General features: G+C 34.3%; 1 protein-coding gene across 1 annotated transcript in view; it reads right to left on the reverse strand.

The window, feature by feature from the left end:
* Window positions 1–1,302: 1,302 nt before the first annotated feature.
* Window positions 1,303–26,948, reverse strand: part of LRRIQ3 (leucine rich repeats and IQ motif containing 3) — a gene marked incomplete at both ends in the record, with an annotated part of 151,486 nt that continues 125,840 nt past the window's right edge. Inside the window, 4 exon segments of the mRNA XM_079721106.1 lie at window positions 1,303–1,459; window positions 7,365–7,626; window positions 7,629–7,866; window positions 7,870–8,090. Coding sequence (XP_079577232.1) covers window positions 1,303–1,459; window positions 7,365–7,626; window positions 7,629–7,866; window positions 7,870–8,090 — 878 coding nt within the window.

The raw sequence follows: 26,948 nt of genomic DNA on the forward strand, positions 1-26,948 counted from the left end.
CTAAAATATATGTACAGAACAGAAAAACGGGGTAACAGAGAGATTATCTAATTTGTTATGGAAATCTATATCTGTCACACTTTTACCACTTCACTGTATCCCCCTTTGCTCTTTTTGAGGAATAATTAGAAACACCAATATGACTTGCTCATTAGTTTTCTGCAAATTAACAAGAAAAGGGAGAACTGATACCATGGATTTAAATAGACAGCTATTATTTTACAGAACATGAGGAAAATGCTACTAGCATTTTTTAGCAGTCCAGCATAGAAGCACAATGAACAACTGCTGTTGTAAAATATTTAATTTTTGGAAATTTACCATAGACTAATAAAATTAGAGAATTTTAAAAAGAAACACTTAAAAACTTGAATATATAACTGATGAGTATTAAAGAGAAATTTTGAATGGCATTAGTTACATTGTATTAAGTGAGCAATGTCATAATAAGTGAGACATTTATCTTTCTAGATTGAAAATACTATTGAAAGTCGACTAAAATTTTACAAAGAATTTTTATATCTTTTTATATCCTTTATTTTTTTAAATTCTACACCATGAATATGTATTAAATAGACTTAAAATGAATATATACCATTTCTGAATACTTTATGATCACAATTACTCAATTACATACATCCTTTCTGTCTCTATTTCTCCTCTCTGCCCCCCATATATGCAAAGGGAAACACATTGAAAGTAAATATACAAAAATCTTACAATCTTCTAGGAAGTTAATAAGAATGTTTAATTTCCCTTTTACAATTTATATTTTCTGAATTTTTATAAGAACATGAGTCACCAATATAATGGTGAAACTTTTATTTTGAAAAAAGAAATTGTTTTAACAAAATAAACATGAAATATAATTAAATATATGAAAGCAGGCAAAGAAACTAATCAAAGAACACAGTGTCTTAATAAAAGTCAACAGCTGGGGCCGAAATTACTATTCTAAGGTTGCCAGAGAAACTGAGAATGGCTTACAAATTACTGTACTCAGGATAAGAAGCAATACAAGCAATGCCTTTGCAGTATTTCCTGCAATAAATTAAATCACTTTTCATTGTTCCTTGGATACCTGGATATGTAAGGAACCTTTAGGTGAGCCAACTGAACCTGATTTAAGTTAAATTATGATCTAGAAACATTTTAATCACTCTTTATATTTTTATAAGATTTACATACAAATCCATCTTGTGACATAGAGTACTTCTTCTTTTATAGTATTATTTCAAAGTCCTTTAACTAAAAATAATGGCTATAATTCAAAATGACCATAGAATGTGATCTGGCATTGGTTCACTTTGTCATTCCATTGGGAACTTTAAGGATTAAATTCTTTTTCACAATTGCAGCTTTTGTTTTAGCATCTTGAAATCTTTCACAAGCTTTTTGAAAGGCAATCATATCATTAACAAACTTTTCTTCGCAGTGTCTTTTATATATTTCTTGAGCCCTAAGAAGAAAAAAGTAAGGTAACAGAATGAGATACTTTTAAATGACTAAAACCATAACAATCAATCTAATTGTTAATGATAATTAAATGTCTTCAAAATAGATATATACAAAATGGGAAAAAGACAGAACTCCACTTATTGCTTAAAATATTACTATATCATTAAATAATATTCATCTTGGGCTAATATTTCTAAGTTTTCTATTAGCTATAACTGAGAATTTTTACAAATGCTGGCTTAGAGTCCCAAAGAGGCATCTAACCAAACTTTGCCATGATTTGCAGAACTTTTACTTAAGCCTCACTAAATCCAAGCTCTTAGGACTCTACTATGGACTGAACTATGACCTCCACAAATTCATATGTTGAAATCCTAACCCACAGTATCTTAGAATGTGACTGTATTTGGAGAAAGGCTTTTTAGAGGTGTCCTTATGAGAAGACAAAGGAACACCAGGATGTGTATACACAGAACAAAGGCCATGTGAGGATACAGTGAGGAGGCAGGCATCTTCAAACCAAGGAGAGAGGCCTCAGGGGAAACCAAACCTGACAACACCTTCATCTTGGACTTCTAGTCTCCAGAACTTGAGAAGACAAATTTCTGTTGCTTAGGTTACCCAGTCTGTGGTATTTTGTTATGGTAGCCCTAGCAGACTCTTACTAAGTTAGAGAAAGGTGAACCAGGTTACTCTGGCAAACCTGAGAAATGTCATGGGCCTTAGGAAAATTCATTCATTCATCCTCATTCATTCAAGAGTTATGTATTATAATGCTTGGCACTATCCCTAGATCCTGGAAACATAAAGATAAATAAGACATGATATAATTTTGAGAAGCTTATAGAAAGTAAAGAGAAATAAAGGTATATGAACATATAAATGAAATACATATATTTATTTGTATTTAAGTATACTCAGAAATGTGGACTTAGGGAGTGGAAGAGAGGTCTAAGTCTAGAAAGTCTGCAACTTATTGACTATGTGATTTTGGACAAGTTACTTAAGTTCTCTCTATCACATTTCCTTCATCTTTAAAAAGGAAATAATTCAACTCATGGGGTTTAGTAAAGGACTAAATGAGTTAATACATTTAAAATCCTTAGAAGAGTACCTAACATTTAATAATTTACTTTATTGTATGGATAACAGTGGCATTCATCAGGATAGGAAACTTAAGAGCATCCAGATGGGAAGATTAGAATTCTATTTTGGTATTACTGAGTTTAAAGAGCCTGGTTATCTATATGGAAATGCCTAGGGAGTTGAATACAAAGAAACAATGGCTTATGGTTAGGAGTACACATAGTGAAACCATTCTGCTTGGATTTGAAATCCAGATCTGCAACTTACTGATTGATTTTTGGACAAGTTATTTAAGCTCTACATGCATCATTTTTTCACCTTTAAGAAGGGACAATCCAACTCATAGGGTTTAGTAGGGAGTAAATGAGCTAATACATTTAAAATCCTGAGAGGAAGGCTGGTATTTAATAATCACTCAATGAAAATTAGCTACAACTCTTTTGAAATAGGAGCTCTGGAGAGTAGTCATGTCTGGACATGCAACAGAGTAGAAGTCACAGAAAAATAGACCTTGCACATGTAATTAATTAATGGTACTAATTCAGTCTAAAACATTTATTGAAATAGCCCTCCTACAGAAAACAATTATAAACTTGGACAAAATGTAAAAAACAAACTATTTAAAAGAATTGAAGAGTGAAAAACATAATAATCTACTATATCAATATTTATATATACCAGAATCGAACTGGAAAATGAAATTAAGAAATTCCATTTACTATACCATCAAAAAATAAATACTTTGACATAAGTTTAATAAAAAAAACATGCAAGGCCTATACCTGAATATGATAAAATATTGCCGAAAAAAGTTAAAGAAAATTTAAATTAATGGAGAGTTATATCGTGTTCAAGGATTGGAAGACAATATTACTAAGATGTCAGTTCTCCCCAAATTAATATGCAAAGAGCTTTTTGGGTAGAAATTAACATTTAAATTTGTTTTAAATATAGATGTGATTAAATTTAGATTACCATTTATTTTAAATATATTAACTTTAGGTAATTTGAATGCTTTAAAAGCTAATTGTACATGGAAATGCAAAGGTCCTGGAATAACCAAAGCAATCGTAAGAAAGGAGAAAAAAAGAGTCTGTATTTTCCTATTGCTATAAAACAAACTACTATAAAATGTATTGGCTTACAACAACTACCATGTATTATCTCATAATTTCCATGGGTCAGAAGTCCAGGCACAGCATGGCTCAGCTAGATTTTCTGCTTGTGTCCTCACAAGACTGAAATCAAGGTGTCAGCCAGTCTGGTTGTTGTCAGAATTCATTTCCTTCTCACTCTTTCTACATGGCTCCCTTCATCTTTAGGTCAGCCGTGTCATGTCAAGTCTTTCTCCTACTTTGACTCCCTCTGACTTTCTCTCCTGTCTCTGCATTTCAAGGCTCATGCAATATGCTGCTCCTATCTGAATAATCCAGAATAATCTTCCTATTTTAAGGTCAACCCTCAATTACATGTGCAGAGTCCCTTTGCCATGTAAGGTAGCATATCCATGAGTGTAGTATTGATGGGGACAAGGGCAGCTTCCCGAAGATATGCCACTCTAGTATGTGAATTATTTTGAGCTAAAAACAATCCAGGCCCAAAAGAACCTTTGAACTTCCCCCTTACTGCCTAAATGAAATTAAAATAGGGGGCCTGTCCCAGGAACAAGCTGTCACCATAGTTACTATAGTAAAGTATTAGGCATTGTAGACAGGGAGGAACCTAGCAAAGCCCATTTAATCAAAGTGCCTCATTGTCTTAGAATGGCCCAGCAAACATGCTTTTACCAAATATTAACAATTTTTGTTCTTCCTGTGAATAACCTTACTTCCCCTTGAAGCCTCAGACCCCTACCTTCTTCTCCTTAGTCCAGAGTATATATATACCTTACCATGCCTTGCTGACTTTGGAATACTTCATACTTATATGGATTCCCTTTGCACATGTAATAAATTTGATTTTCTCCTATTAATCTGCCTTATGCTATTTTACTTGCCAGCCAAAAGTACTAATAGGGGAAAGAGGAGAAATTTCCCCTCCCCCACCATCTCTTATCCTATTCTTAGTCCTAGGGATCAGGGCATGGTATCTTCTTGGGGGCCATAATTCTGCCTAGCACAGAGGTCTTGCATTACCCACTTCCAGGCTTACTAAGCAAAAACAGAGGGATTATTAGCTCTTAACACGAAAATGGGAACCTAATCCTGAGACAGTAGAAAAGGAAATGAGGATAAATATAGGATATGTAGAATTTTATAGATAGGGAATTGGAAAATTGAATAAATTCAAGCTTGAAGGCCTAAAATTCCTTTGTGACAGAGTGACTTGTTGAGAAGGAAAGGTCAGAGGTGGTATGTGCATAGGAAGCTCTATAGTTGATGAGGTTTAAAATCACTTTTGTAGGTAATGGGAGAAAGAGCAAGCACCTGAGGGAGCAGCTAAAGTTGGAGGCCATGGAATTGATATCAGCATAAATCTACAAGTCACTGATGCCTTCTAGCCATTTTTACCTGAATACAAAAAATGAAGATAGATAATTGGATTGTTCCAAGGTAGGGGCTGAGGCGGTTAGCATGGTGGAGGCAATGAAAGAAAAAGACATCAGAGACACTGGGTGAAATGGAAAAAAGAATAATCGAATTAAAGAACCCTGGAAGCTACACTAGAAAGTCTATAAGAAAGGTTATTTGAGGGATGAGTGTCACAATATATTTGAAGAATACATGTGGTGAAAGTAAAGGAAGAAAAGAGTTGAAAAGATAAAGATTTTAGCCATAAGTAAATATATGAGTTTAAAATTTAAGAGGTGGTGCAGTTCCAAGTGACGAGGTGGCATTTATATGTCTATGGAAATGAGTTTAAAGGGTGCTGGGATCCAAAAATGTTTAGGTTAGGTTAGGCAATTGGGAGAGTTGTTCTTATGAATTTGGAAGTTAACAGTGATGACGGCAGAAGCTGATTAAAGAAAAGCTTTATATATCAGGATGTAAAGACCACAGGGAATGAGAGGGTAGTCAAGAAGGTCAATTGATGACAAAAATAAGGACAAGAAGAAGATGATGTAATTGGATAACTGCCTTAGGTGCCAGATCTTCCAAGCTAAATGATACTCTACTTCAAAATGTACACGATGCTGTTCTGCCCTGAGCAGTGTCATCACTTTTTTCGAGTAGGGACAAGAATATTTGGGGAAACTTATGACCAACTTTTACCTGATATAGAAATTATTTCATTTTAAAGTCTATTTTTAATTCATTCTTAAACACTCCTATGGGTTTTTTATCAATTTCCTAAACTAGAGCTTTATGGTTCCCCTTTCTTCATTCATTTTTCCTCATTCCAGAGCAGGATCAGGAAGTTATATTCTCAGTAATGACTTCACTAGTTATTGAGAGTCACCAGAATGCTTTTAGGTGAAGTGTTTGATACGTTAATGAAGAATCAATTGGCAGAAAAAGAACTGAGAAACTTCTGAAGTCTCTAGACAGATTTTATTTTTTTGAGTCACAGCTCTTTTCTGCACATTGATAATCTTTATTTGAAAACATTTATAATAAAACTCAGTAATGCCTTTTAGGACACATTATTGACATAACCAGAACATTGCCTCATTCCTGTGTACTCTCAAGGATAATATCTTTGCAGGAGCTTATAAGAGAAGATAATTCAGTTAATACACATTAGGAAGCTCACTTGACTCTGTATCCTCTACAGATTAATGATGGCCAGACATTCAATTTGCTGTAATAAAACTAAGCTGTTTATATTTTCTTTAACATTGATTTGTACTAGAGTTACATTTTGATATACCAGACTAGCTTTCATTCTCTTTTCCAAAATATATTTTCTATTAAATTATTAAAAAAATATTTTCAAAATCTTTCTCTCTCTCTCTCTCTCTCTCTCTCTCTCTCTCCCTCCCTCTCTCTCTCTCTCTCTCTCTCTCTCTCTCACACACACACACACACACACACACACACACACAAAGTATACATTAAGGAAAATGTTTTTAAATTTTGGAGAAAAATATTTTTTTCATACTTAAAAAGGTATTATATAAAGTACCTCAGTAAATAGTTTTAAATTTGCTTATAGCTAGGAAAAGACAAATGCTTTCTTCTTATTTTACATTCCTTTCTAGTACAGACTACTTTTTTTAAACAATAGCATTTAAAAATGTAAATGAAATAAGCAGTTACAATGATCTTTAAGTATTTCTAGATAAGCCTTAAACATACGTATTCACAGTTTGGTCACTTAAAATATAACCAGGATAAAACTGTGGCTGATAAGCTTCAATCGAATATCAGAAAAAAAAAAAAAAAAAACTGTGAAAGACACACAAGGGTAAAAAAGGGTAAAAAAAAAAATACTGGGGGTCCTGTTTGGTGTACCCTTTAGAATTATCTGTGTCTTTTCATCTCTTTGAGCTATTTTACAACTCTATAAGCTGAGGAAGAGGAAGATGACCAAACCTCTAGAAACTGGATGGAGAAGACAGTGACAGATCTGTATGACCTTACCCTTGTTTACTGTGCTTTTCTTGGTAACCTCTCATAATTGGTTCTCCGTCCTCAACACCTCCTTCTGTCTTTAGCTGAAGATGGTATTTAAGGTGATACCAGCTACTTGGGGGAGTTACTCAGTTTTCCTGGTCTCTCCCACGTGTAGATGTTATTAAACTGTTGTTTGATTTTCTCCTGTTAATCTGTCTCACATAAATTTAGTACTTAAACCAGCCAGGAGAACCTAGAAGGCAGAGGAAAATTTTTTCCTCCCCAACAACTTAAAAGCTTCTATTATATCAAAACTGTACCTACCTACTTTCCTTCATTTGTTTAAGTAAATCCTTTTGATATTTTTCAGTTGCCAGTTTTTGCTGAACACTTAGGCTCTTCTCTTTTAAGACAGCCTGCTTCTTCTTCAATCTGTCAATCTTAGTCATTTCTTTGGTCAAAAGAGTGCGCTCATTATTTAAGTTTTGAATTAATAAACGGTCTTTAGCCTTTTGTTTTTTTCCTTCCAGAAACAGAACTCTCCTCTCTTTAACTTTCTCAAGTTGGATCTGTCCTGCCAAAGTCATTGTAAACCATTCTGAATGGTCTTATTATCTTTTGCAGTTAGTTTATGCATAGCATATATTTTCTTATTTAAATTTTCTTGAATAGTTAATCTAACTCGTTCTTGGGCCACTTGTGCCATGCTTACAGCTGTTACTTTACTTTTATAGCTTGCCTGCTTCTTTTGTTCTGAGCAATATTTATCAATATCATAAAGTACTTGGAGTTTCATACCAGTTCTTTGTGTTGTAAAAAACTCTCTTCATACACTCTTCTCCAACAGCATGTCTTTTATTTTAATTATTGGTTTTTGATGAGTGGTAGAAAGTGGCTGGGTATACATAGGAAAAGAATCTTGTTCTTTTGCTTTCAATAATGCAGCATACCTCAGTGAATTTGAAGTATGTATTGGTAGTTTGAACACTGATATCCGAAAACTGACATCCAATTCTTCATCCTCAATTTTATCTTCAGACTCTTTCTGACCTACATCACACAGAAGACAAATATAATCCATTATACAAGTGTTAAGCACAGTTTATTTTCTGTCCCAATTGTTTTGAAAGCTACATTAATAAAATTGACAAGAACCTGTTATTTACTTTATTAAGGGGCATTTTTCCCAACCGATATTCCTTTTCAATTTGTGATTTAATCGTGATTTTGGAGAGAAAAATCACGATTAGAATATTTTAACAAAGAAATGTACTGATTCCTATATTTCCTTTATTATCTCTCACAATTATTTAACTTGCACTGACTCAATAGCAACATTTTACCTTATACTTATTACTTAATCATATGTATTATTTTTACATATATTTATTATTATCTCATATTTGCAAAGGACTTTGTAATTCATTTTACCTTATTTTTCTTAACTCTGGTGGAAACTAATAGCTGCCTTAAAAATTGTTTTTCCCTTCATTGGATACTCAAAGAAATGAAATCTCTCAGCCTCCCTTGCTATTATGTGTGGCTGTGAGACTAAGTCTTCTCTAGGACAGTGTCAACAAAAGTTATATGTGTCATTTCTGGTCCAAGGCTATTAAGAAACAAATGTGCTTCCTCTATATTTTCTTTCTTCTTCTGACCCACTGCACAGAGATTAGGATAAAGTGTTAGAAGATGGTAGATCTACAAGGTAGAAGGACTCTAGCTCCCTGAATCACTGCTTGGAAAAGTACTCACTGACCAGGATTATCCAGCTTGGACTCTTATGGAAGCCAGAAATAAAAGGTAATTATATTTGATCAATATATGTTTCTGGGTTTATTTGTTATCAGAGCCAAGCTATCCAGTATAAAAACCTGAATCACATTGTTGTTCATTATTTATTTTCTGACAAACCAGTTGATGAATTTAGGATCAGGTGGCAAATACAGGTAAAAAAAGAATGCTTATTAATCTTCAGAAAAGATGTTTCCTGTGTTTGACTGATTCCCTCTCTCTATTGAAATTGAATCTCTGCTAACTCTAGTCTATGAGGGTTTCATCTTTTCTAATCTTTTAATCTTCTAATAGAAGACTCTCTTAAAGTTTTTATATGTCATAATGCCAAATCTGATGGTGGAATATTTATGGATGTTAAGGTGGCCATGAAGAAGGGCAGAACCTGTGGGCTAGTCAGGCAGTAGGAAAGAAGTGAACAGGTAGGATTTTCACTTGAGGCCACAGGAATATTAACATTAGAAAAGGAAGCAGAGCCTAGAGAAAAGTAGAAAAACAAGGCTAGCAAGTGAAAGCCAAAGTGTCCAAAAATAAGCATTAAGAGTTTGAGTCCAAAGCAAGGCACTAGAGACTCAGAGGGATGAAAGCCAGAATTTCAAGTCTAGAGTAAACAGGGTGTGGTCTGGAACAACTACCTAGAAAAGGTACTCTTATGAGTAAATTTAATTTTATGTGTAAACCTTGACATGGGAAACCTGGCCAAGAATAAAATATCAGGGATAGAAAACGCAACACTAAAATGTTCCTAAAGGTTCTGGTTTGTGTGGAGTGAGGGAGTTTTCTCATAACAACAAGCGATGCTCTGACACAAGCTGGGTGTCCTACAATTCAACTTAATTCTGACACTACCTACCTGAAGATAGGATCAGATCCCACAAGTTCAGAGCTCAGTCCTACCAGCCTGCCCTCTCCCTTCTCTCTTTGGATGCTAATTGCAAGTCTGAGATAGGAGGGAAGGGGGCAGGGCACAACCTTTAAAAGAATGCCACTGTACTTGAGGATACACAAAAACTGGTTAGAACCTACTAGGCCCAAGATGGCTTAAGATTCGACTTCCAGTAGATCGTGAGCCTCATTATACGCTCACTGTAATACATCAGCACGCTAAATGTCACTCCCACAGGTGCCATGACAGTACCGAGGCTGACCATAAAAGGCCAGAAAGTGGGCAGTGGCCTAATTCTTGGAAATTGCTGCCCCTTCCCCAAATTAGTTGGAATAATCCTCCCACTTGTTAGCCTATGAAATTACCCAGCCCATAAAGCTAACAACCCTATATCTTGGGGCCTCTCGCCTTCTGAGACAGCCCACACTCTGTCTATGGAGTGTGTATCTCCCTGAATAATTCTGCTTTCACTCTATTTCTGCTCGCTCTTGAATGCTTTCCTGTGCAAAGCCAAGGAACCTCACTTGGTGGTCTGTCCCAAGGACTTGCTCAAGACCTGGGATGTGACCATTCTCTTGCACCCCATTTCCTGCAACAAGTCCATCTTATCATGTGTGCTTCTGACCAACCAGCTATAGATTGGAGGTTCCAACAACCCTCTCCTTGGTATCAATTAATTTGCTAGAGCAGCTCACAGAACTCAGACAAACATTTAACTTAGTAAATTACTGGTTTGTTAGGATATAAGGATATAACTCAGGAACAACCAGAGGGAAGAGATGCATAGGGCAAGGGACTGGAAAAGGGTGAGAAGCTTCCATGCTCTCTCTCTAAGTACATCACTCTCCCTGAATCTCCATGTGTTCACCAATCTGGAAGGTCTCTGCACCCAGTCCTTTTGGAGTTTTATGGAGGCTTCATTACACAGGGGTGATTGACAACTGAACTCAATCTCCAGCTACTCTTCCCTCCCCAGAGGTCAGGTTTGGGATTGAAAGTTCTAACCCTCTAATCATGTGGTTGATTCCCCTGGAAACCAGCCCCCATCCTTAGATGAGTTCTAAAAGTCACCTCACTAACATAACAAAAGACGTCTTTGTTGCTCTGCTCTCATCATTTAGGAAGTGTCAGGAGCTCTATGCCAGAACTGGGGACAAAGACCAAATATATCTTTCTTGTTATGAATCACAACATCACAGTTACCAATATATATATGTTTGTCCCTTAATAGTTTAATGTAAGTAAGTCTTGCCTCCTTGGTGAAACTGGAGGCTCTTTGAAGATAGAAGCTGTACTTCATTGTGTATACTAACTATAATTACTTTTTGGCTGATGATTGACATTTTTCTCAGTGGTTGGTTGAACATAATCCCATTAGCACTTTTAAAAACCTCCCAGTTTCCTTCTTTGCTTCAAGATATCACTCACTGCTATACAATTAATCTTTTAAAACTAGGACTCTAATCATGTCATGCCTTCTATCCAGACAAAGGAAAACAAAACCTTCATGGTCCTTTACATTTAAGCTTAGGATCCTATATTATAGGAGAAGAGCTCCATTTTTTTTCCCCTATACATGTGCCACATCTTTCCATCTTTGGGCTTTTGCTTATGTTATTTAAAGTTTTGTCCAGTATGTTGTTTTCCCTATTTACGAAAGTTCAAATTCAATGCATTTTTCAAGGTCTCTTCACATGTCACTTTTCTTTGTTCTTTAAATAAGAGTGGATAGTTTTTAAATTCTCATATCACTCCCTTCCTTATAGAATTTACCACACATTTCACTTATATTAAAGCTCTGTGTAGTAATTCTTAGCCATAGTAGCAAGCTAGATATAATTTCCTTAGTGGTAGGGACTGTACTTTTCTTTTTTTTTTTTCATCCATCATTCTTAGTATTTTGCAGAGAGTAGGGTTTTCTTTTTAGGGGGGTAGTGGGCTTAACTAAATAGTAAATGCCAATAAATATATTTGTTGGATGGATGAGTAGATGAATGGAAGAGTGAATCTGTTGCTCAAGATCAATGTCCTTTGCATAGTGGTGAAAGCCTAAAATCTGGGGACAATTTTGCTGGATTTGAATCTAGTTCTACTATTTACTAAGTGTAGGCAAGTTATTCAATTCTCTGGGCAGTCTGATAACTGTGGATGATAATACCCAATTTATAGGGTTCTAACAGGATTAAGTGAATTAATAAAATGAAAAAAGCCTGATAAGGTATAATATATAATTATTAGAACAGGGCCTGACAAAGAGTAAGAACAATATGTTATTGTTTTTTCATTATATTTGATATGGAAAACAAGGAGTTTATCTTATCTCTTTAATTCCATCAATGGCATAGTGTTCAAATAGCCACATAATTTAGTAATGAGTGGGGAAAATACAGCAAAGCATTTTAATACACCCCTCAACATCCACTGGACAGTTAACACAGAACATACAGGAAAGCCTTCTTTGTATGTATATTTTGTTTCAAGACTTTATAATTCATCTCATTCATTATAGTAAAAACAGAAGTCAAGTGATTGAAATGTTCTCATATTTCCATAACCAAATTTATAAACTTGTCTGTATATTCATGCATCTTCTTCTACCCTGATACAATGAAGGAAGCATCCCTTCTTTCAGCAGAGGCCAAATTCTTTACATGTGCTTTGGTCCCATCCCCCTTTAGCTTCACTTCTGCAATTATCTTAACTTTCTCCTTTATCATCCCCTCACTACTGGATCATTCACAGCCATGTTTAAACTACCATAACCACCTCTACCACCACCAATGCAAGAACAACAACACTCCCTTGACCCTCATTGCCCTCTAGCTACCATTCCATTTTTCCTGTTCGATTTTAGAGTGAAAACTACTGTGACAGTTGTCTCCCTGTACTATGTCCTTTTATTCACCTTTTACTAATTTTTCAATTTATCAATTTTTTATTTATATATGGATTTCAACTCTACTGTACTCACCCACCTGTTGAAACTCTCCCTAACAAAAGCTTCTGTGGTGATAAATACAAAGGACACTTTTTTTTCTGTTCTAATCTTTCTTGAACTCTCAATGGCATTTAACACAGCTGATCATTTCTCCTCCTTGAAATCTTTTTTTTTCTCATATTTTCTGATTTCCAGATTCTCTAAAGTTCTCCTGATATCCTGAAGATATCTCTTTATTTTCCCCTATGTTGTCTAAAGCTCTCCTGATTTTTCTTCCAGTTTTCTGATGACTTCTTCTTAGTTTTGTTCTCAGAGTCTTTCTTTTCACCAAATATCTGGAGTTGTTGAGGACTTGATACTAGGTCCCCTTCCCATCTCTATTTTCTCTTCTGAGTGAATCACGTTCATGGCTTTAAATATCAATCTCTATGCTGATAACTTTCAAATTTATCATTTCCACTTGGAAGTCTTATAGGTATTTTTCAAAATTGGCACATTCAAAACACATTCAAAAGATCTCATTTGCTACCAATAATTAATTCCCTCTAAAATCAGCCCTTTATCTCAACAAATAACACCTAATAGCTTATTCATATTATCGATCAGTCTTGTAGAGTTTACCTCATAAACATAGCTCAGATTAACTGATTCTGTTCCTCCATTTCCTTGCTATCACCCTAATTCAGGTTTCTATCAACTCTTACTTTGACTATTTGCAATGTCTTCTTAAGTAGTCTCTGCGTTTCCCAACACACAATTTCCCACACAGTGATGAAGCCACAATAATCTCTCGAAATTGTGTCTTTAAAGATCTATGGCTTCCATATGCCTTCATGATAAAATTCAAATTACTTGTCATGGCCTATAAAGCCTTGCATGCTTTTATACTTGTTTACTTACCTAATATAATCTTCCAACTACAATTTATCATTTACTTTAATATTGATTACCTCATAAGAAAGATATTACTGATCACCAATCATAACTATACAGTTAATATTTACTGAGTGGTTGCTATATGTCAAATTGTTCTGAGTCCTTTAAACAAATTATCTCATTTAGTCCTCTTACCAATCTTATGAGGTTAGTACTGTACTGTTTTTATCCCCATTTTCAGATAAAGGAACTGAGGCTTAAAGAAATAGTATGTTGAAATAAGATCCTAACATCTGGCTAACATCTGGCAAAAAACAAAACAAAACAAAAAAATCCTGAGGACTCTGGAGAATGTTCAAAAGCAAGTAGTTTTTAAGAGTGTGTTTTAAAAAAGATCAACATTCTTATAACAGAATCCAGAGAATTATGTAACATTTGCAATGCCAACAATATAACCCAAAACACATACTATTAATGAAAATTATATCATGAAAGATAGCACTGCACATAAAATACACAACTCATGCAACCACACATGCCATTTAGGCTCCTCCTTTCTGTAGTCTCTGTGAAGTGGTACACTATTAAGTATATTGTGCTAAATTAAGGATTTATATTATAATTCCTAGAGAAAATAAATATATAATGTGAAGAGGTTCAATGAAAAATCCAACAGATAAATTAAAATGGATTATAAAATGTGTTTGAATAATCAAAAAAACAGGAAAAAAAGAAACAGAGAAACAAAAACTGAAGACATATACAAACCAGAGCAGAAAACAAGTAAAATGGTCCTGATCTAATAAGATTAATGTCCTTAAAAGAAGAGATACCAAACAGCTTGCTTTCTCCACCTCTCCATGCACACACACTAAAATGGCCACATAAGCACACAGCAAGATGTCTGGCATGTACAAGCCAGAATGAGAGGCCTCACTAAAAATGACCATGCTAGCACCCTGATCTTGGATTTCCAGCCTCCAGAACTGTGAGAAAATACATTTCTGTTGTTTAAGCTCCCCATTCTGTAACATTTTATTATTGAAGCCCAAGAAGACTAATACAAAAGGAGTACCCTCTCTTCTGAATTTCTAAGCACAGTTCCCCCCAGCTGGTGTGATGTGGCATATTAGTGAGCTGTTAATGAATAACGGAGTGACCAGAGACACTGATCACCCTTGTGGAGAGTGAAGTTACTACAGCCTCTAGGCACCCCTTTGCCATAAATTTTATCTAGAGCCTTTGGAGTCAAGTGTGATCTGACACTACTCTACAGTCATGGCAATAGAAGGGGGCTCAGGAGGTTTTCTATCACTTGAAAATGTACTTGAGCAGTGAGTTACTGTGTGTGGTGCTATTTACTATTGACAAGAGACTCATGAAATAGGTGCTTAATATGGCACATAGCCCAAGGTGTGGCTGATCTGGGGTAGAGGCTCTCAAATCCAGACTATAGTCATCCCTCCGTATCCACAGTGGGTTGATGCTCATGTCCCTTACATAAAACGGCGTAGTATTTGCATATAATCTACGCACATACTCCTGCATCATCTATAGATTACTTAAAATACCTAACACAGGGTAAATGCTATGTAAATAGTTGCCTGTAAGTAGCAAATTCAAGTTTTGTTTTTTCAAACTTTCTGGAAATTTTTTTCTGAGTATCTTAGATTGAGTTGGTTAAACCTGTGGATGTGGAAATGTCAGATATGGAGGGCTGACTATACACATAAATCAGATACTTCAATCCATTTTTGGTTGATAAACATTTTTAATGACATACTTCCTAGAAGCAGAATGGCTTTTCTTCTGTAAATTAGAGTTTCATCACAATTTTTAAATATAAGATGATATAAAAATTCAATTAGATTTGAAGTCCATTCACATTTTCACACACATACAATCAAGGTTATACTTGTCAATGAAAGAAATGGGAAAATAAATTCTTTCACAGATCTTTCAGCTATTGGAAATGTCTGAATGACTGTAAAAAGTTTTATATTTTTATCAGTTATTCAGCATAAATTACTTGTTATTGGAGACTATGAAGACTTAAAAATGATTATCATTAAAACTTGGTATATTAAATACCTATTGCTACTTAACAAACTACTCTAAAACATAAAGGCTTTAAAACAATAAACATTTATTATTTCAGTTTCTTTGGGTTAAAAATGCAAGAGTAGCCTAGCTGGGTGGCTGAGGTTCAGAGTTTCCTAATGATATTATAACTAAGATGTCAGCCAGGGTTGAAGACATCCAAAGGCTTGACTAGAGTTGGAGGATTCCATTCCAAGTCTGCTCATTCACATGACTATTGACAAAGATCTAAGTTTCTTACTGGCTGTTGGCTGAAGGCCTCAGTTCCTTGCTGTGGGACTTTTAAAATAACTACTTGGTATACATATGTGTTCTTCTGACATGGCAGCTGACTCTCTCCCACACAAGTGATCTAACAGAGAGCCCAGATCAGGACAAAATATCTTCTGTGATGAGTCTTGTGAGTCACATATCATCTCTTTTGCCATTTCTATTCTTTATATTTAAGTCCCTAAGTCCACTCCACAAGGGGAGGAGAATTAGGCTCCACTTTTTGAAGGGAAGAGTATCAGTGGATTTGTGGACATATTTTAAAAATCACTGCATCTTGTGTAAATATTTTATGTTCATGGAATTCAAGCTCAAGTCCAACAATGAGATGGTTTTAAAGACATTATTTATAAGTTTTATATAAACTCAAAATTTGATATCTCATATTTTATATTCTATTTTTATTACTGTAATTAGATAATATAAACAATACATTTTCTACTAGTTACAAACTTTCTCTCATTTTAACCTAGCACACTTTACAAATATTATTATTATTGATTTGTGCCATAAATGGAAGCACTGTCTTATAGCAGTGGGACAAAATCCACTCAGATAGATCATAAAGAATTCTGCTTGTGCTATAGCTGCCCATCTTAACTCTTTCAGTAAGTTTTAGTTTTTAAAGGATAGGGGATATGTTATATATATATTTATATCCTCTACTACAGTTAGCATAGTGTTCTGCATTTTTGTTATACAATTTAAAAAATTCAACTATTTATTAAATATAAGTATTTATATACAAAACTAGAATTTAAAAAATACATGTGAAATGACTTTTAAATGTATTAATTTTTCTCAGAGATGGTTTGTGTTTTATAAGGAAGTCAAGAGTTCCACTACAAGATTTAAGTATAGCAGAGGGATGACCAATTTGAATTATCTGATATGTACTTTCCTCATCACGTTAACTTATTCTTTCTTTTCTGTTTTTCCGTTCTACTGACACCTTTTATCCACTTAACAGCATTTTTGCTTCATCTATGTATTACCTGACAATGGCATCAAGGTTCTTTATTAGATCCAGCTGACAGCATTAAGAGCCAAACAGTGACTTTAATAATCTAGGAGGTTGCAAAGTGAACTTTCCATACACCAAGTATAAGGTCTACATGTATAACAGCTTTGTATTGGTGACATTTTCCCTGGTTCTTTTATATTATTACAAGACAAAAATAAGAATCACAAAAGTCACTTATATACAAGTTCAAATCTGTGAGGCAGATTGGTGATCTGAGCAGCTTCTATATAACCTGGAGTGACTTGATATCCAGTAAAAACTTGTCAGTAACAATAGGCCCCAAAATGGCATTCTTTTTTGTAAATTAGGTAATTGACAATAAATATAATCCAAATGAAAAGTCCTGAAGGTCACCTATCTAATATATATAAGGCAAGCAATACTATAACGGGCATCACCTTTGAATATGAAGGGCATTGACATAAAATATTGCAAAAGAACTGTCAAATCACAGTTCAAATAGAAAAGGAAAAACGTGACATGAGGTAGTTTTGGTACTGCATCTCTGACCCAAACTTACCATAGGAAAAGAGATAGATTGTTGCCTATTTCCTAAACATTGCTTGACACTGTTATGGAGTTAATCCTTTACCTAAACTGCTGAGTCACATAAGAAAATAATTTATATAATTATATTTAACGCTCCTCCTTTGTATAACAATTTTTTTCAGAAAAATAATTAGAACTGGTTACTTGAACTATAGGCTTAAAAATGGCAATTACTTGGCCATTGATTTAAAGAACTGTCATAAGATTGAAGAAAATAAGGTATTAACATATTTTCTAGTTGCACATTTAATCTGAAAGACAAGAGCAGGGTATCAGAATCATGACTGGGTACACACATAGGTGTTCTCAGAAACCCCTGGGTGAATTTTTAAATGACAAGAAGCTCTTTAACACTCACCATGAAATTATTATTTATGCTTCCTCCATATAAAAAGAGATGTTTAACAAATTGTAACTATTAAGCAAATAACATGAAAATCTGAAACTGAAGCAAAATTCATGATAGTTTTTTTTTAATGTTGTTACAAAAAATAGAAAGGAATCTGTCCATTAAGCAATCCTTTAATAAAATTATGGAATTATGTTTGGATGTCATGCCTGCCAATGATTTCTGTTCCAAAATATGTGGTAAAATGGCCTGAAGACCTTCACACTTAGAGAAACTCCATTGCAAGGAAGTCTTTTATATCTAACACATCACCCCACTTTAAAAAATAAAAAGTAAAAAACACTCAGGGTCCAAATATACTCAGAAGCTTTTCTGTTTCTTTGTTTTCTCTTTCTTTTGCTATTTCTTAAGCAGAGGTCTAAAAGGAATGCACACACACACAAAATGATGAAATGTTTAATACTGTTTTGGTAGATAATAGAGGGCATAAAATAGGTCTCTGTCTTAGTGTCTTAAAATGCCTTAGTACTTATTTTAAAAGTACATAGTTAGTTTATCATGTTGCTTTTTAGCATTCTTTTCTTTCAACTTGAAGAACTCCCTTTAGCCATTTTCTTGTAAGGCAGGTCTAGGGGTAATAAATTCCCACAATTTTTTCTCTAATATCAGGAACAAAGTAAGGATGTCATCCTGTCCAATATAGTATTGGAAGTCCTAGCCAGAGTAATTAGAGAAGAAAAAGAAATAAAAGGCATCTAAAATCAGAAAGGGAGAAGTAATATTTTCCCTGTTTGCAGAAGACATGATTCTGTATCTAGAAAACTCTAAAGATCCTCACCACCACACACACACACAAATGATTAGAACTGAGCAATCCAGTAAAGTTACAGGATACAAAATCAACATACACAAATCAGTTTCATTTCTATACACTAATGACAAACTATGTGAAAAAGATATTAATAAATCAGTCAAATTTATAATAGCATTAAAACAATGAAATACTAAGAAATAAATTTAACAAAGCAGGTGAGAAATCTCTACACTGAAAACATTAAGACATTGATGGAAAGAAAATGAAGACACAAATACACAGAAAGATATCTCATGTTCAAGAACCAGAAGAATATTGTTAAAATGTCCATACTACACAAAGCAATCTACAAATTCAGTTCAATCCCTATCAAAATACTAATGGCATTGTTTACAGAAATAGGAAAAGAACAATTCTACAATTGATATGAAAGCACAAAAGACCACAAATTGTCAAATCAACCTTGAGAAAGAACATAGCTAGAAGCATCACACTCCATGATTTCAAAATATATTACAAAGCTACAGTAATAAAAACACTAGTGCACTGGCAGAAAGACTTTTAACAAATGGAGAATAGAATAGAGCCCAGAAATAAATCCGTGCATATACAGTCAACTGATATTTAACAAAGGTGCCAAGAATATACTAGGGAGAAAGGATAGTCTCTTAAATAAACCATGTTGGGAAAACTGGATCTCTACATGCAAAAGAATAAAATTGAAACCTTATCTCATATTAAACACAAAAAATCACTCAAAATAGACTAAAGACTTAAATATAGGATGTGAAACACCAAAACTCCTAGAAGAAAATATAGGGGAAATGTCATGACATCAGTCTTGACAATGATTTAATTGATATGACACCTAAAGCACAAGCAACAAAAGCAAAAATAGAAAAATGAGATTACATCAAACTAAAAAGCTTCTGTACAACAAAGCAAACAATCAACAGAGTAAAAAGGCAACCTATGGAATGGGAAAAATATTTGCAAATCATTTGGAGGTTTAATCTCCAAAATAAATAAGAAACTCCTACAAGTCAATAGTAAAAAAAATTAATATTCCAATTTTTAAAATAGACTAAAGACATGAATAGATATTTCTCCAAAGAAGATATACAAAATGGCCAATAGACATAATAAAAATGTTTGGAGGGGGAGGGATAAATTGGGAGATTGGGATTGACATATACACACTACTATATATAAAATAGATAACTAATAAGTACCTGCTGTATAGCACAGGGAACTCTTCACAGTACTCTGTAATGACCTATATGGAAAAGAATCTAAAAAAGAGTGGATATATGTGTAACTGATTCACTTTGCTGTACAGCAGAAACTAACACTACATTGTAAATCGACTATACTCCAATAAATTTTTTTTTAAAAAAAGCACGTAGTGGGTGGTGAAAGGCCAAAAAACAAACAAAAAATGGTTCAATGTCACTAGTCATCAGGAAAATATAAGTCAAAACCACAATGAGATATCATCTCATACCTGTCAGGGTCAAAAAACCAAAAGACAAGTGTTGGTAAGGATGTGGAGATTGGAACCCTTGCACACTGTTGGTGGCAATGCAGCCACTATGGAAAACAGTATGGAGGGTCCAAAAAAATTCAAAATAGAACTACCCCATATGATCCAGCAATCCAATTTCTGGGTATTTGCCAGAAAGAACTGAAATCAGGATCTTGAAGAAATATTATCACTCCTATTTCATTGCAGCATTATTCACAATAACCAAAATGTGGAAACAAATGTCTGTAACAGATGAATGGATAAAGAAAATGTGACATATACATAGAATAGAATATAAAATATACTCAGCCTTAAAAAAAAAAAGGAAATTCTGCAATATGGGACAACATAAATGAGCCTTGAGGACATTATTCTAACTGAAATAAGCCAGTCACAGAAAGACAAATACTGCATGATTCCATTTATATGAGGTATCCAAAAGAGTCAAATTCATAGAATAGAGTGGAATGTTGTTGCCAAGGGTTGGGGAGAAGGAAATGGGGAGTTACTAATCAACTGGCATAAAGTTTCAGTTAAACAAGATGAATAAGCTCTAGAGATCTGCTTTTCAACATGGTATCAGTAGTCAACATACTGTATTGTACACTTAAAATTTGTTAAGAGGGTAGATTTCATGTTAAGAGTTCTTACCACAACAAAATATTTTTTTTAATAAAAGTACAGAGTTAGGCCTAATCCACAAAATGCACCTCCCCACTTTGAATTTAACTAGTGTCTACAATGCAAACAATGACAGATGTATTTCCTCACTCCTTGCTTTCGCCCTTTCTTTTATATTTTTCTTCAGTTTAAATATGCAGAGACCAAAAGATATTGTCAAGTTTCAGTGCAGCAATTAGAGTAGCCAGAACAGCTAGACCTTAAGTGTTATTTAAATAAGTCCCTTTAAGTAATTCTCAGGATATCAACCTCTAAATGATCCAATTTTATGATAAGATCCAATGATACAAGCTTCAAAGTATAAATCAACAAATAGAAATGACAGAAACCTCATAGAATCTTCAGAGACTATATACAGTTCACTGTAATGCAGATATTTAGGATTTTTGCTCCTTGTGGTCATATTAGAGTTCATTTTTCTCTTTTTTCTCATTACTAAATTATTAATATCTATTTCATTTCAATTATAATTCATTCTGATATGTTAATTATTCTTCCATTTTAACTTCTTTTTGGATAATTTACCTAGTAAGTCCAAGACTCTGTGAGCATTTATCCAGGCTCACATCTCAACTCTCAATTTCAGTGTTTTATTAATGTAATAGATACCAATTTCTCCCAATGGCAGCTACTTAAAATTACATATAGTCTCAATGAAGACCTTAATAGCTTCAAGCTTCCTAGAGTCATTTTGATTTATTCATCTATTAATTCATCTATCTATCCATTCTTCCATCCATCCATTCGTATTTCAGTAGCTTGAAAATTCAGTTGAAATTCAGGAACCACAAGTGTAAAATTTCTTATTCAAACTCCTTCCAGTTCTTAATTTTCTTAATTTTTCCTCTAAATTTTATCTTCCTTTTTAATTGTTTTAGAATTATTTGGTTTCTATGGATATTTTCAATCTTCCTTTAATAAAAAAGTTTTTTGCTGTAAAATGTAGCAATCAGATAACAAATATAATATATATGAAAAATGAATACTTAGCATTGAACATTTGCTATGTGTAAGACACCTTTGTAGACAAGGGGGATGAGGCACTATGAAAGGCACAGTCTTATGGAACTTCTAGTGGGAGAAGACAGATAAAATCATAAACAAGAAAATATCAAGGAATAAGTGCTCTGATGAAAATCAATCAGGTTAAAATGACAGCAAGTCTAGTAATTATATTAGGTAGACAAGAAAGATTTTTTAAAGGAAATTCAATTTTATCTCAAATCTGAAAGATAATAAAGAATATTCAGTGGGAAAATTTGGGGGAAAAGAGTATTCCAGGAGAAATGAGAAGCTACTGAAAAGATAATAGGCAGGAACACATGGTCTGTTAGGGATACAGAAAGAAAGCCATTTTTTTTTTTTTTTTTTTTTTTTTTGCTGTATGCGGGCCTCTCACTGTTGTGGCCTCTCCCATTGCAGAGCACAGGCTCCGGACACACAGACTCAGTGGCCATGGCTCACGGGCCTAGCCGCTACGTGGCATGTGGGATCTTCCTGGACCGGGGCACGAACCTGTGTCCCCTGCATCGGCAGGTGGACTCTCAACGACTGCGCCACCAGGGAAGCCCCGAAAGCCATTTTTGCTAGACCTCAGTGAGCAAAAGGAGGGTGGTGTGAGATGTGGTCAGAGAAGTACGGCAGGAACCAGGTTAAATGGGACATTGTAGGCCACAGGAAAAAAGTTTGGATATTATTCTGAGATTTAGAGCCATTTAAGTAGGTGAGTGATATGATGTGTGATTTCACCATGAATAAAATGGATGTGAATGTGGACCACGAGAGGGTAAAGGAGGGAAACTGTTTTAAAGGCTACCATAGAGGCCCAAACAAGATTTGATGGCAGGTAGGGCTAGAGTGAAAGCAATGAAGTTGCACAGAAGAGGAAAGATTTAGGATATGCTTTAAAGGCAAAGCCAATAGGGCTTGATAACAAATCAGATCACAGAGGAGAGGGGAAAAAATACAATCAAGGATGAATGCTAGCATTTTGGATTGAGGGACCAGATGGATGGTGATACCATGTGTTGAGACAAGAAATACAGGAGAAAAATCAGATTTGGTGACCTAGATTAAATATTCTTATACGCGTTACTCTTTTTGAAGTTCATAGCTTTCATACTCAAACACCAGCTAATGTTTCACTAATGGTGCATTTAAATTCTTTACCTAAAAAAATCATTAAAATCATTTTTTTTTTTTTTTTTTTTTTTTTTTGCGGTACGCGGGCCTCTCACTGTTGTGGCCTCTCCCGTTGCGGAGCACAGGCTCTGGATGCGCAGGCTCAGCGGCCATGGCTCACGGGCCCAGCCGCTCCGCAGCATATGGGATCCTCCCAGACCGGGGCACGAACCCGTATCCCCTGCATCAGCAGGCGGACTCTCAACCACTGCGCCACCAGGGAGGCCCTAAAATCATTTTTTGTTAATACAATGTCATTTAAAATATTTTATCCTAAAAATAAGAAGATCATTTTGAACTAATACTATTTGCTTCTGTTTACATGATTACTAATAATACTCAGGTAAAAATTGAGGAAAATGACACTTTTGTATACATTTTATTTAAGAACACCTGGTAATTTTGAGGTACAGCTACAATTTCCACAAACTGAATTATTCAACAAAGGGCAACACAATTTGTTTAGATATAGTTTACCATATAAAAATAAATATTTGATAAAAAGAAATTATCCTTATATTTGTACTTCATATTAACTTCTCTAAGAGCAAAACAACTAGACCCCATTATAATTAATTTATTTTCAATTATCTCAACAGATAGTTTTACTGTCACATGAACCTTTAGCACTCACAGGAACACAGAAGCCAGTACCATTTGTGGTCAATGGAGCTTATCTGGTTATTCTAAATGTAGTATACATTTATGAGCCACCTGTGAAGAAACAAATGGTCTAAGACTTCACTATAGCTATGATATGAATGTTCAAAAATGGATCTGAAGCAGTTGATCTTTTCAACAAAAGTGTCTGACATCTCAGCACAAGTGGATGACCTTGTGTGGTAAATAGGCTTTGAGGCAGCTTTGAGTTCTGGTGAAGCAAAGAATAGGAAGGAAAGGAAAAAGAAAGTAAATGTAAAGAAAAAAGCAGAGACAACTTCTGTCATGCACTGTTTTCCCTGATTTGTTAGGCACATAAATGTCACTGAAATTACAGTGACAATGGTCATTTTCTTCTAAGATGAATTTTCTTAGTAACAATACAAAAGTGTCTAAGGTCTTCCGCTACTCCATCCCATTACATACACGCACATAATGTGGTATAAATGGCCTATCTAAGATATGATCCAAGATCATCATCATAATTAAAGAAGGTTACAAAAAACTGTATATCTCACATGTAACAGAGTTATATTGGAAACTGATTGCAATAGGATAGAAAGTTAGAAAGATGCAGAGAAATTATCTTTCCACTTAATACCATTAATGTATTTCTGAAAACTAGACATTCTGTGTGAAACTACTATCCAGGAGCCTATTTCTTTATATTCTACATGGGAAAAATTGTAATGCATTACAAGTTAACCACAAAAACCTATAATTTCCAAAGACAATCCCTTGAAAGTGATAGCAGTAAAATACATATTTATAAGCACCTTACATACTAATATGTAAAATACTTAAAATATTGTTACTTGATCATCAACTAATAAGGTTGCTTACAAATAGTTGTTTTGATTGCAATGTTGTTTCAATTGCTCCTGTTAATGACAGCAACATCTCAGATAAACATCACCATTGTTGACATCCACATGTTTTAAAAATGTTTACCTGTGACTTTTTCAAGATCTTTACTGAGATATATTTAATATACCATGAAAATTAACCATTAAAGTGTACAATACAATGATTCTAATATATTCAGAGTTCTGCAACCATCACCACAATCTAGGTTTAGAATATTTTTATTATGCCAAAAAGAAATGCTATAACCATTAGAGACACTCTCCAGCCCCCAGCCTCCACCACCTCACCACACCTAGGCAATGACTTATCTACCTTACATCCCTATAGATTTATATATTCTGGACATTTATTACAAATGAGATCATAAATATGTAGTCTTTTGTGATGAGTTTCATTATTCCAAAGAACTCAATTGCAGCTTTATGATTTCTTTCCTTTTTAAGTTTACCTTTTGTATAATTTTATAAACTTCTACTTATCTGGTAATTTTAGATAGAACAAAATATTCAAAACAATTCCATGCCAAGCCATAAACAGTGAAAACCAAAATAAACCTCTCTCTGGGTAAATGTTGGCTCAGTATTAAGGTCAAACTTTCTATAGGTTCCTGAATTACTATGAATCAGTCTTTTGATGATTATATTATTTCCCTTCACCCAGGTTCACCATTTCTGTAATCTTCTAAGGAACATGATGCCTACTTTTTTGGCTCAACAGCAGGATCTTAATTTGAAGATCTAAACTTCTTAACCTGATATCCTGTCAAATATGCGTTCAACTTGGACCACACTGACCACACAGATCATACTAGTCCAATTCTATTGAAAAAATGCTTTGCCTCTTCCGTTCTGATGATTTTGGACCACTGGACAGTAAGAGTCACTGCTGGATAGTGATTAGGTGAATAAAACCAGGAACAAATTTAGCTGGATTTCTGAAATGTCATATCCTAGTATTTCAGAAAGTAACTTTAAGCAAGATATTTAACTTCCAAGGCCACAGTTTCTTCATCTATAAAATGGAGGAACAAAACTGCCTACTTTACAGATAAGCTGTGAACTAGTCTTTTCAACAAGTGATGCGGGATAAACTGGACATCCACATGCAAAAAAATGAACCTAGACACAGATTTTAAGGCCTTTACAAAAATCAACTCAAAATGGGTCACGGACCTAAACTTTAAGTAAGCTTAAAGTTACTTTCTAAAATACTAGGATATGGCATTTCATAAGTCCAACTAATTTTGTTCCTGGTTTAATTCTTAGATGAAAATACAGAAGAAAACCTAGATTACCTTGAGTATAGCAATGGCTTTATAGGTGCAGCATCAAAGGCACAATCCTTGAAAGGAAAATTTGATACACTGCACTTTATTAAAATTAAAAATTTCTGCTCTGAGAAAGATGACATCAATAGAATGAGAAGACAAGCCACAAACTTAGAGGAAACATTTGCAAAAGACATATCACATAAAGGGCTAGTATCCAAGATATAGAAAGAGCTCCTAAAACTCAACTATAAGAAAACAAGCAATCCAATTAATAAAACTGGCAAAGATAAAAACAGACACCTCGCCTGAGAAGATATATAGTTGGCAAATAAACATATGAAAAGATATTCAACAGCATATATCATTAAGGAATTGCAAATAAAAGCAACAAAGAGATATATTACACTCTATTAGAACTGTGAAAATCCAAAACAATGACAATACCAAATGCTGGGCGGGGATGTGGAGCAACAGTAAATCTCATTCACTGTTGGTAGAAATACAAAATGGTACAGCTACTTTGGAAGACAGTGTGGCAGTTTCTTACAAAACCAAACATTGTCTTATCATATGATCCAGTAATCATGATCCCTGGTATTTAACCAAATGAACTGAAAACTTATGTCCACATAAAAACCTGCACATGGATATTTATAGCATCTTTATTCATAATTGACAAACTTGGAAGTAACCAAGATGCCTTTCATACGTGAATGGATAAGTAGACTGGGAACATCTACACAATGCAATATTATTCAGCACTAAAAATAAATGAGCAGTGCAGAAGATCTACAAGGATATAGAAGGCTTCACCAACACTGTAAGTTAATCAGACCTAACAGACCACCCAATGACAGAATACATATTCTTCTCAAGTGGCCACATTCTCCAGGATAGACCATATGTTAGGCTACGGAACAACACCCAATGTGCAAAATGATTTGCTGAGATCATAATTGGTATTGTTTTAAAACTGTAGATCAAGTTGGAATATTGATAATATTGTGTCTCCCTATCTATGAAAACAGAATATCTCTCCAACTATTTAATTCTTTGATATTGTCTACCCTAGTTTTATAGTTTTCCTCACCAACATACTGTATATAATATATGCATATAGATAG

Source organism: Hyperoodon ampullatus, assembly GCF_949752795.1.
Source record: "Hyperoodon ampullatus genome assembly, chromosome: 2".
In the NCBI taxonomy this organism is placed as follows: Eukaryota; Metazoa; Chordata; class Mammalia; order Artiodactyla; family Ziphiidae; genus Hyperoodon; species Hyperoodon ampullatus.